This window comes from Taudactylus pleione, unplaced genomic scaffold (genome assembly GCF_031769625.1).
Source record: "Taudactylus pleione unplaced genomic scaffold, aTauple2 ptg001314l, whole genome shotgun sequence".
Taxonomy (NCBI): Eukaryota; Metazoa; Chordata; class Amphibia; order Anura; family Myobatrachidae; genus Taudactylus; species Taudactylus pleione.
The window spans coordinates 14,039,298-14,052,183 of record NW_028285714.1 but is presented as its reverse complement, the minus strand read 5'-3'; the positions used below and the strand labels follow the sequence as shown (position 1 = coordinate 14,052,183).

General features: G+C 39.2%; 1 protein-coding gene across 4 annotated transcripts in view; it reads left to right on the top strand.

Annotated features, from left to right (window-relative positions):
• The window catches only part of LOC148443271 (heparan-alpha-glucosaminide N-acetyltransferase-like), a 735,097-nt gene that overhangs the window by 548,167 nt on the left and 174,044 nt on the right, over positions 1 to 12,886 (top strand). For all 4 annotated transcript variants that reach the window (XM_088463038.1, XM_088463039.1, XM_088463037.1 and 1 more), the window contains one exon: positions 6,360 to 6,437. In XM_088463038.1, the coding sequence (XP_088319164.1) occupies positions 6,360 to 6,437 (78 nt within the window). The remainder of the gene's footprint in view (positions 1 to 6,359; positions 6,438 to 12,886) is intronic.

Genomic DNA, 12,886 nt, shown 5'->3' with positions numbered 1-12,886 from the left:
AATTAGATCCATTATCTCTAATCCTTATATAAACCAGATTAATTTTAATCAAGAATAAGTAATTTGAGGGCTGTGAGATTTCTTAGTTGCTGTATTATTATTTATCTTTTCCTATGTGTTCTGCACTAAACAGAAGGACTGGATACTTTACCAATAATTGATATTGGCTTCAAGTGTTTCTACAGAGGTTTGTAACTGGAAACCTGATCTTTAGCATATTGCAGAACAAATGTGTATGCATTAAAAATGTGCAAAGGAAAATAAATCCCTCTTAAGTAAGTGAATAACAAATATTGGTGTTAAAATGCATTACAGGGAAAGCTTCTACAGTGGGAACATCTCGAATGCGGTGTAGAAACACATAAATATCAAAGTAAATGCAGAAGCAGCCAGTCAGACATGTGAATTTAGTATAATGTACAGATCATTGACATGAGGGAGAACACCAGCACAGTCATACAATAAAATAAAACATGCAAATTGCATAAAAGCCAGATAAAATAATTATGATGATGCAGAAAAGTATAATGAAAGCATGTACACAGTTGCCAATGTATTCCTTTTTTTCTGTTATATATCTCTGTTTTAATAAACATTCAATGGCACCCACCTGTGTCTGATTCCTAAATTCATACTAGTAGCTGTTTTCTATGTGCGCTAAAACTAACCCAGACACCTGGCAACAAATGGCAAAGCAGTTTATTGGTCCAACGAATTTGGATGCAAGAGCTGTGAATTTCTGTGGGTGTTCATGGGAGGTAACAGGGGGCTGATTTGGCAGACCCGGACGTGTCGCTGATAGCCTTTGGCTTATAAATCACAGCATTAGACATCCCAATTTTTTTATGGAAAAAATACTTAGTGTTAGATATATCAAGCTGTGGCTTAACAAATTGCATGAAAAGCAGATGTAGAATAAGGTGGTTGATAGTGGCAAAAGGCCAAACTGCATGTAATGCATCATGTTCTGTCAGAAAGAAAAAAATATATGTATATTTATATATAATACAATGTTGGGAGGCATCTCAGACAGTAACTCATTTGGCATGAAAAGCTTGGTGTACCATGGTGTTTTCTCTTTAACCATATGGATTACATTAAAACAGGAAAAGATTACTCTGCCGACTGCACTACAGAAATGTTTTGGGTGCAATTAATTGGATTTTGGTTAATGTGAGGTAGATAATAGTATGCTGCGCTGTGTATATGTAAGCAACTCAGTGTAGTTCGATTTAGATAAGGTATTAGGATGACTGAGCGCTAAGTACTATTGTTAGTTCATTCCTATTGATCTATGTTAAAAATAGGAAATAAAATAAGTAAAATAATTTAAAAAAAAAGTAAAAAAAAAAGTTTTTAAAAAAAATAAATTATAATGTTTAAAAATTATAAGATTTGTTGTGTGTGTATTACATGATTATAAAAAAGCTTTGAGCTCAATATCAATATTTAGTCCTCGCAGTTCTAAAGTTTTCATTTGGTAAATCAATCTGGTTTCATTATGTTCTAAAGTTGTTACCAAATCTTCTCTCCAATTAGGCGTGATTTTTTTGGACTCCTATGAATTTCAGACCAAAGATGTCTTTACTGTGCTTCTCTGCAAAATGGGCCGATACACTATGAGTTTGGAGTCCTCTTTTGATGTTGTAGAGATGCTCTGCCACATGAGTTCTGATTTTCCTTTTTGTTTGGCCTATATATTGTTTTCCGCAAGGGCATTCTAATAGGTAGATAGCACCTTCCGTGTTGCATGTTATATTGTCCTTGATATTGAATTCTTCATTTGTAATTTTTGATTTAAAGCATGGGATTGGTTGAGTATTTGCTTTCTGATTTTTACATCCAGGATAGTTAAGACAATAGCAGAATCCTTTTCTTTCTCTTTGGACTTTTTCTTTTTGTGGGGGGATATAACTTTGTGTTAAATGTTGTTTAAGGTTTTTTCGCTTTCTGATAAATCACTTTTGGTATTTGTGGAATTCCCTTTTTTAATTCTTCATCTAGTAATAATACGTGCCAATGTTTATTCAGGATTTTCTCTATTTCTTTAAAGTTGTTATTATATTGGGTTATGAATGGAACTTGATCCTCCGTTCTTAATGGTTTAGGTGTTTTGTAGGTTATGAGGTAATTTCTATCAAGTTTTATCACTTTGCTTAACTGATCTTGTAGGTATTCTTCTCTATAACCTTTTTGTATGAATTTATTCTTCATTTCATTGCTTCGTTCTTCAAAAATTAAATTTTCTGTGCAGTTTCTTTTTAATCGACGGAATTGGCCTTCGGGTATATTTGTTATCCACTGTTTGTGGTGGTTGCTGTTGTATGCCAACATATTGTTCCCATTAACCTTCTTTATATGGGTTCTTGTGTTGATTTTTCTATTTTTTATATATACCTCTAGATCCAAGAATATAACCATTTCTGTACTATTGGTAGTTGTAATTCAAGTTGTTATTATTCATGTGTGTCATAAAATCTTTCAATTCTTCATTTGTACCCTTCCAAATAAAAAAGATGTCTATATAACGGTGCCAGCTGATGATTTTCGTGATATATTCGTTATTGTTCCAGATATTGCAGTCCTCTCACCATGCTATGAACAAATTTGCAAAACTTGGTGCAGAAGGTGTGCCCATAGCGGTGCCGCATTTCTGTAGATAAAATTCTCCTCCATACCAGAAATAATTATGCGTCAGGATAAAATTAATATTGGCCATAATAAAAGTAATATGGCTATTTCAAATGTCCATTTGGTTTGATAAAAAATGGCGGGCTGCTTCACATCCTGCCTCATGATCTATTGCCGTGTATAATGCTTTTATATCACTTGTGCAGAGAGAGTAGTTGTCTTGCCATTCTGTATTGTTCAACACCTGTAATATACTCATCGTGTCTTTTAGATAGCTTTTTTGATTTCCTACTAAGTCTTTTAGAAAATGATCAATATATTTTGATAAGTTCGCAGTTATTGATCAAATCCCTTATACTATCGGTCGTTCTGGTGGGTTTTTGTTGTCTTTTTTTGTCTTTATGGACTTTAGGCAGGTGATAGAATGTTGGGATCCGTGGGTGTTCTATTTGAATAAAATCATGATCTTTCTTTGTGAGTATACCCATCTCTAAATCTTCTTTTAATTGTATAGTTAAGGTCTTCTCGAACTCTTCTGTTGGTTCCTGTTTTTGTTTAATGTAGGTTTCTTTCTCACTCAATAATTTTAATGCTTCTTCCTCATATTTTTCTTTATCTTGAATTACTACTCCACCTCCTTTATCTGCAGGCTTAATCACTATAGATGTGCCCTTTTTTAGTTTATTCAATGCTTGCTTTTCTCCTAGAGTGAAATTATAATTAGTTTTCATTTTTTCTGGTAACTTTGTGATGTCATTCTCGGACAGCTGTTGAAATGTTTCAGTTGCTGCTCCCTTTATGTGACTAGGAAGGAAGGTAGATGTTGGTTTCAGATTGGTGTGTTTATATTCTGTTGTAAATGCTGTAGTTTGTCTTGCTATTGGGTCTTTCATGAAGAATTTCTTGATACATGGTTTCCGTATAAATTTCTGAGTATCTATATATATATATATATATATATATATATGTCAAATTTGTTTAGGTTTGCTTGTGCTGCAAATTTTAATGCCTTCTTCAAAACCCTTATTTCAGCAGGTTCTAAGATTCTTTTGCTGAGATGAAGTTTCTGTTGCTTTGTTTTTTTTGGTCAATGTTAAATATTTGTATTTATTTAGCAGGGCTCTAGTAGCTATTTGCACAGAGACACTATTACTTGTTAGAACGGCAGAAGCACGATTACCTATTTGATCAGTCTGGGCACTATGTTTTATTGATTAGTACTATATTTACTGTTTCCCTGTTACCCACCAGCCAGGCATTCCAGGAGGGGCCAAATGCTACTAAGGGGTCCAGTGCTACTAAGTATTGGGCCAGGCATCTAGTTAGAGGACTGTGGCCCTGATTCAGAGCCGGACGCTCTGACCAGAGCGCTCGCTCTGAATCAGGGCCGTCCTATTTAAATTTGGAGCAGCCTTTTGGATGCTTGCATAGCGTCTGGCAGCCACGCCCCCGGCACGCCCACCAAAGGGGTCATGCTGTCAATCACCATTGACAGCACGCCCCTTTTGGTGCGAGACCCGGAGCGACAGCTTGGCTGTCGCTATCCGGGTCTCGCGCATGCGCACGACGGAGCTCCCTCCGTCGTGCGCATGCGCATTTGGGTACCATCGACCCGCTTGCGAGCGTCACCACCCACAGCCTATACGAGCGTGCATTTTGATGGCCGCGATGGTCGTGACCATCGCGACCATCGAAACTGCGAGCCGGAGCCTGCGGTTGAGGTTTTCAACCGCAAGCTCCGGAGTGATTTTGGCTCTATCAGAGCCGGCTTCTGACGGGAGGCGTTCCCGTGGGAATGCCCCCGTCAGGGAGGCACGCCCCCGGCACGCCCACCAAAGGGGGCGTGCTGTCAATCAACATCGACAGCACGCCCCCTTTGATCAGACACAACGAGCAAAGGACTTTTCTTCGCTCATCGCGTCTGGCGCATGCGAACGACGGAGCTCCCTCCGTCGTGCGCATGCTCAGTGCATAACATCGACCCACTTGCGAGCGGACAGCCGCTCGCGAGTGGGTCTGAATCAGGCCCTAAGTGTAGTCTGCGGGCTGTAATTTATTAGACCCGGGCACTGCATCGGGGCTAATCCTTACTTCAAAGATAACTGAAATCGGACCATAGTCTTTGTATAAACCATTGGAATATTGAATACCAAATTTGGGCTCAAATAGGCTTTGTCTTTAAAGCATAAATCTATTTTCCAAGTTCACTATGATCGTGGCCTAAACCTAATAGACCAAACTCTATTTGCCCACTGGAATAGCATTATACAGGGAAACAAATCCTTATTTATTTACTGATACTATTATGCTGATTTGGGCTTTTAATTTCTGGATGCAGAATCAGAGCTGTGTTAATATAATATACTGTAGTTTTAGAGCTTTAGCTAAGTTAACAGATAGGACATATATTCGGGCTACATTATATAATAGTTGAATTCAATCAGTTTATATTTATTTTATTTATTTGACCTGGGAAACTTTAGGATCACAGTAGTTGGTATCCAGATGAAAGATCGACAATGAATAGGTTGACAGTCAATAGGTCAACACCAGATGGTCAACATGCAATAGTTCTACAGGGACTAAAGGTCGACGGGGTTAAAATGTCGCCAGTTTTAAATGTCGAAAAACAAATGGTCGACACTTGTTTTTATGGGGTTTTTTTTCAAAATTTTTAAGGGTAGGGTGATGGTTAGGCACTTGAGGGAGGGTTAGGCACTATTAGTTAGGTTTAGACACTAAGGGGATGGTTAGGGTTAGGCACCAGTAGGGAGGGTTAGGCACTAGGGGGAGAGTTAGGATTAGGGTTAAATTAAAAAATAAATAAAAAAGTGTTGACCATTTGACTCTGTCGACCTATTAACTGTCCACCTTTGTATTGTCGATCTTTTATACCATACCCACAATAGTCATGAAGCTGTCCTAAAGAGCCCTTAGTGGAAGCAATGGGTCTCTTGTGTTCTTAGGACACCAGTGGACATCATGGAGCATTGACCAGCGTTCATGGGAGATAATAACAGCAATAATGTTGCCTAAAATAGGGATCTGTTGATCAGTATGTGGAATGCAAGGTTATAGAAATGCCTTATTACTGTTCTTACTTCAGACGAACCCTGGGGGCAACTTGCTGCAGTTTTGGTATCACCAGTGGTTAACGTCTATATAGTACAATCCTTATAGTGATTAATACATCATTATTTTGAATTGCTTCAAGCGCTGAATTTATAACCAATAAGTACAGTACAAGTCATGACCTCTCCTGTCTAAGCTCCATTACTGGGAAGACCATTTATTAGCTGAAATTTTAATGACTTATATGCAAAATATATAATACGTATTGTCTATAGATTATACTTAGAAGAAAACCAAGAAATAATACAATAAATGTCAGAATAGTCTTATACCTGACAGAAGTAATAGATATGTGATTACCATGTCAAGGGGTCACAAATACTAGTATTTACTGTACACCAGGCATTTATCAGAAAAACAGGTGCAAACTTACGGCCAATGACATTACAGAGATAATGTAGAAAAAGCATAGTGTTAGTAGTACTTGCTAAAGTCACATTACCCTATATGCATATTATAATAATGTAATGAAGCTATATACACATAAGAGTCTTGACCACCTTAAATAAATGTAATTAAATACAAATTAGATTAATTGATAATTATTGATCTTGTGCTGTTTGGAAACATAACGTCTTTTATATTTTGCTTTGTAGGCTGGAAAGATTATTCTTATTTACCGCAAGTCCCCACACAACATATTAAAGCGATTTGTGCTCTGGAGTATCTTGCTGGTGAGTTCTTTTTATATTCATTACAAACTATTAAATTATATAATATTATTCAGTGGCTCTCAGTAATACGGGCATCAATAAGGACTCTAATATTTAACAACTTCTAATTCTATGGGAAAAAATGTAGATGCCCATATTTCACTCTGGTCATACTGAATATATTAAGGGAGGTTTAGAAAACCTCATATTTTCCCCTTATATATCAAGAATGACTGGAGATTACCACTGTTTTTTGGAATTAGTAGTCCCACCGTACTTCACCGCTGCAAGGGGGACAAGAGTGAGGATAGATTGAGCATTGACTAATTTTTCAGCTGATTAGACACCAGTAAGGCTCCATCAGTCAGTAATAGGCTGGACAGCCCTCCTCTCCTTCAGTTTTCCTACATATATTTACAGTACAAGTGAGTACTGGGAATAACTACCTAGGGAATCAGGAGCCATCCATGAGAAATGACCACCACAACTGTATTTGTCATAACTAAGGTAGGTTGTGTAAACCCCCCTGTCTAGATGTGTGTCCTCAAACTCCCTACACATTGGCTGTTGGTGAGATTCTGTTATGACTACAGTCTTCCCCATTTTGGTTCTCACTTTAACTCTATTAAGTACAATCTCACTTTCACTCACACACGTCACCCCTGTTGTCACATGCCAGACTGCTGGTGCAGCTTATCGGGTTTGTCGTGGCATACGGACTTCCTGGATCCTTCACGTGAACGCTGCCTCATCTCTGTAAGCCCAGCATCCCGGTTTCCTGTTCTGTGGGTCCGGGCAGCTCTGCAATACGATACATGTGAGATGCCATCTTGGTTACTCTTCTAGGGAGCTGCCATACAATTCCCCTTTTAGAAACTCTGGTCATGTAACCGGTTCTGACCAATCCCAGGGACTCTGGGATTTAGTTGCCTTATTTAAACTTCTTTTCCAGAACTCCTTCTCTTCTTATGTGAATTGTAGACTTTCCCACAAAACTTTATGAAAAGACTCTAGAGCAGTGGTTCCAAAAGTTTTTTGAATCACAGCACCCTAGAGTATCATCATTTTTTTCATGGCGTTAACTGAGAAATTCTGAAAAAATGAATAATTTAAGTAAACTGTGCTTACCTGCCATCCTTAGGTTCAGATACACAGTGGTGGACAGAGTTGCACTTCTGCTTGTTTACATCATTGGCAGCCACCAGCTCTGGTTTTGCCTATCACATTGATCCTAAATAATTTGATTTGGTCCTAGACCACCAACCCGTGGCACCCCTGCAAGAATCCTGTGGCACGGGTGCCACAGCACACAGTTTGGGAACCACTGAAGTAGAGTTTTTATCTACAGTATATTTAGTAAAAAAATATCCAGGTGAAATACTAGAAAATGCTCTCACATAGACTACACCAATAAAACAGTGTTTCCAAGGGGTGTGCAGGGGGTGCCGACTCCTCCTCAGCGACTGGAGCCGGGTGCTGCACTGTAGCATTACACTCCTGAGACAGTGAGGGAGCTGGCGCTGCACACAGACTGGTCACCCGTGAGGCCACGCCCCCTTTTTTGCCAGCGCGCACTACAATGCAGCCCACCTCTACCCGCACCAAGTGTATGAAAAGGTAGGGACGCCACTGAGTGTTTCCAAGCTCCAGTACTCAGGGACCTCTAACAGTTAGGGCGGAATTCAATTGTTTTCGCGGCCCACATCTCCCATCTAAAGTGACCGGAGATCGCGGGCCGCTATGCAATTGTTCCAGATTTTCGTGCTGACCGCGTCCAAAGTGGTCGGGTTTAGCCGCGTAAAGCAGCTAAACCTGACCAAAGTGCTGGATGCGATCGCGAAAAGTGATGTTTGGGCGCCCAAACATGTCACTTTTCGCACATTTCAGCTCTCATCCCCCAGGGGCTACGAGCTGAAATGTAGCACTGGCAGCTGATCGTGCCCGACAGGAGCATGAATTGAATAGCTCCGTCGGGCGCGATGGGGGCAGAAATCAATTGAATTCCGCCCTTAATGTTTTACAGATCTCCTCAGCATCACAATTGAAATAATTAGCTCCAACTGCAGATTGTTTAAAATGTGTCAGCCAGTAATGACTATACCTGTGCACCAACTAGGAGATCTGTAAAACCTGCACTGTCAGTGGTTTCTGAGGACTGGCATTGGAAAACACTGAATTAGATAGAGAAATTCTATTAATGAACGAAACTAAAAGAATAGAGGAACTAGATTAGGGGTGGGCAATAAGCAGCCCCCCAGATGTTGTTAAACTACATATCCCAGCATGCCCTGTCACAGTTTTGCTATTTGGCCATGCTAAAAATGTTGCAATGCATGCTGGGATTTGTACAACAGCTGGAGCGCCGCTTATTGCCCACCCCTCCTAGATGAAAATGATGAGTGAGCCACAAAAAAGAAAACTCAATATACATCACTAATATTTTTTTCAAAGCATAATATTTCAGCAAGATAAGTATCTACTATTCAGATAAAATATTCTACATTATTAATTGGTCTCATTCTTAAAGGTGAATTGATAACTGACCCCTTCATCATATTTAAAGGATCCCCAGAATATATCTAGGTGGTGACTGCAGTAGATATTGGAGAAATCTGCTTTGGACCCTTGTTCTCGATCACAAAAGTATCCCCACATAGGTTTCTATGGGGGCTGCAAAATGGCAAGATTTACCAAGCTCTGGTAGCTAATACCACCTTTAGTGGCATATGTATCAAAGCTTGATGTGTGATTGGTTGGTGATATAATTTCACAATTTTATCACACATCAAGCTTTGATACATATGCCCCTTAGACCGCGTTAGCCCATTGTAGCCTATGCACTATTCTTTCATATATTTTGCCATCCCTACATGGATTAAGGATGAAGGCTTATAGACAACACATGTTTATTCACAGTTTTAAATTCAGTGGAGATGAAGGTTTGATTGATGTGTGTTTCTCTGTGATTTTTTATATGATATGTTTATATTGATTATACATATGTATGCAGCATTTACGAAAATTATAGTATATGAATTTACATGTTGATACCGATCTCTAGTACTTTACTGATAAGTGCAGTCTATCATTTTTGTTCTGTTTGATATGTGTGGGTATGCAGATAGCTAGATACCCATTAGACAGCTGCTGAAGCTATTTAATGTATTTGGAAAATTGATACTGTTTAGCAAGCTAGTGCTGTAAACGCCCTCTACATATACCTTTTGCTTGTACTTGTTAGGGAAATAGGAGCCTTCCATGGGACATGACCACCACCATTGTATTTGTTTAAAATATGGGAGGTTGCATAAAACCCCCTCACCAGATGTGTGTCCTCCAACTCCTTTCACATTGGCTTTTTTCGGGGATTCTGTTATGACTACAGTCATGTACTATTTGTACTGTTTATGTGATGTGTTTTCTGTAGTCTCAGCATTTGTATTGTTTTCTTGTACAGTTACCATATGTCAAGATCTTAATAATCTACTACATTAGATTTTATTTTGTGATGAAATGTTCCATCCTTTACTCTCTGTTTATCTATCTATCTATCTATCTATCTATCTATCTATCTATCTATCTATCTATCGGATAAGTAATTTATTACGCAATTTGCAGTTCAGATGGATTGTCCTTTTCTCTTTATTAAATAATACAGTTACAGGCAGAGCAGGTAACATGAGAAGAGTGCTATGCTGCATCCTCAATGTGAGCTGTATAAGTATAAAGTACACTTCTTGGCATGCATGCAGGAAAATGCAGGTGATTCAGAGCAGTCATAGTAATATAATATGTATTTATCACACAGCCTGACTGTTTCCCCAGACAAATGCCACGGGACCTTTACTTTCAATTTCCTGTTTAAATACTTTCCCCCTGCTATTCATTACATTATTTCAATTCTGCAGTGTATTAGTGTTTGTTTTTTAATTATTTGTTACCTAAAGACAGTACTGAACACCGGAACATAGCTGAAATAATTGGGGTCATTGTAGGAGCAGGTCTCACCATATCTGCACCTGTCTGGAGCTCTGGTTTATTTCTTTAACTCTATGGCTCTATAAGCTGAAAAGCTGGTTATCGTGGCTGACGTTATTCAGTAAAATGATCAGGGCCGCAACTAGTGGGGGGGGGGGCTGGAGGTGCACGTGCACCCGCCGCCAGTGTCCTCCAGCCTGGCGCCACAAGGAGGCTCCAAGCCGGACGCCCGCTGAGATTTTATTACCAGCGAGTGCCCGGCTCCTTCCCTGCAGCACCGTGGTAGTCGGAGGCTGGTCTTATTATTATTAATATCCTTATTTTATATGGTGCAACAAGGGTTCCGCAGCGCCTTACAAAGTACAGAAACCACACAGAAACAGTTGAACAGAACAAGAAAATAGTGACATACAGTACAAGACATTGCAGGACAGGTACATGGTATATAAACATTGGAGTATAGAGTAGATACAAATATAAGTAAAGGAAGGAAAAAAACACATGAGGGAAGAGGGCCCTGCTCGTGAGAGCTTAGTTCTCTCCTGAACTCCAGCTTTGAGCTCTCCCCACGGGCACTATGGGAGAGACGTCATGATGTTTCTCCCATAGTTCCGAGGAGCAGCTTGGTGGACCAGACGACAGTGGACGGCAGAGTGGGGTTTAAGGTAAGTAATGTTTTTTTTTGTTTTATGCAAGCGGCACTACAGGGGCATTACCATATGGCCAGGAGGTCGCACAAAAAAAAAAAAAGGCCCTGATTCAGAGCGAGCACTCATTCAGAGTGTCCGGCTCTGAATCAGGCCCTTTGTTTGAAATTGCTGTCCACAAAGTCAGTACTACCCTACTCATCCAAAATGTATAAACTACAGACTGTTGTTCAGTTGAAAATAATAAAATAATAGCATTGATCATGAGATGTCCATTATATACAATGATAAAAGCTGTCAGCTCCACAATTTAATTTCTGTGTTTTCCTGCAGAAAGTCTCATCTCTCAGACACAGGGAGGCACATGTTAGGAACTAACAAATCTGCTTACTAAGGGTTAATACAAAGGAAGCATAAAGAATTCAAACACCATTTGCAAGTAGCGATGGATATCACTGATCTCCACTTACATGTCTTTCTGTAAATGCTTTTAAGTAAAGTGTCTTTTACTACATTTCACTCACTTTCTAATTGGTGAAGTGAACCAATATTTCTTGCATGTTTGCCTGTATTCCTGTTACACGAGTATGTTTGTTTTCAGCTCTCTGGCCTATGCTCAGATCCTTTATATACTTAAAGGCACAGACATAGCTACAATGAGCAGCTTATATATTGATGTCTACTGAAAGGGCCTTATATATTGATTTACCTTTTCAATTTACTAAACAAGTTCACACTATTATTTTTCTTCTTAAAATAATAACATTATTCAGTGTCATCCTATAATATGACGAACTGTTAATACTTTTTTTTAGGAAACAATATATTATATAATAAATGGCTAAAAAAAATAAATTAATATTGCCTTTCTGTATTGTATACGGGGCTGGATCAATAAAAAAGGTAACATGGACATGGGCCGGCCAGATCACTGCTCATCTTGAACATCTGTCCTGCCCTTAACAAAGGCAGTGCACCAAACCCAAACCTGTGTCCGTGACATGACTTTATCATTGTAGACCTTGACAAGTTGGCGATGAATTACAGCTGCTGATGTGCCCTTTAGATGCAGAAATCTGATCACACTACGCTTCTCAATGCTTGACCATGCTTTCTCCAGCCCCGCCATCTTACAACTGATGTTAGGACAGTATGACTGATATGAGGTGCAGTCTAATGGCCATGAGAGGAAGCAGTGGTCTACCTGCTCTGGCCTGGCGGGAAATTAGAATGAAATAGAGAACATTACACACATGAGAGGTCTTGTTACCTTACTTATTGAACCATCCTTGTGTCGTGTGTGTGTATATTATGGTAAATTGGGGAAATTAACTCACTAGAGAGGTCAGTGGTGCAGTGAGTAGGTTCTCTGGGTTTAAATGAAAATAAATTATACAGTCAGGTGCATAAATATTGGTACATTGACAGAATTTTCATATTTTGGCCTCTGTTCGCCACCACAATGGCTTTGAAATTAATCAAACAAGATGTGCTTTAACTGCAGACTTTCAGATTTAATTTGAGGGTAATTACATCCAAATCAGGTGAACGGTTTCTATATGTGCCTCCCACTTTTTAAGGGGCCAAAAGTAATGGGACTATCAACTCAAAAGCTATTTCATGGACAGGTGTGGGCTATTCCCTCATTATTTCATTATCAATTAAGCAGGTAAAAGGTCTGGAGTTGATTCTAGGTGTGACATTTGCATTTGGAATCAGTTGCTGTTGACTCTCAATATGAGATCCAAAGAGCTGTCACTATCAGTGAAGCAAGCCATCATTAGGCTGAAAAATCAAAACAAAGCCATCAGAGAGAGAGCAAAAACATTAGGTGTGGCCAAATCA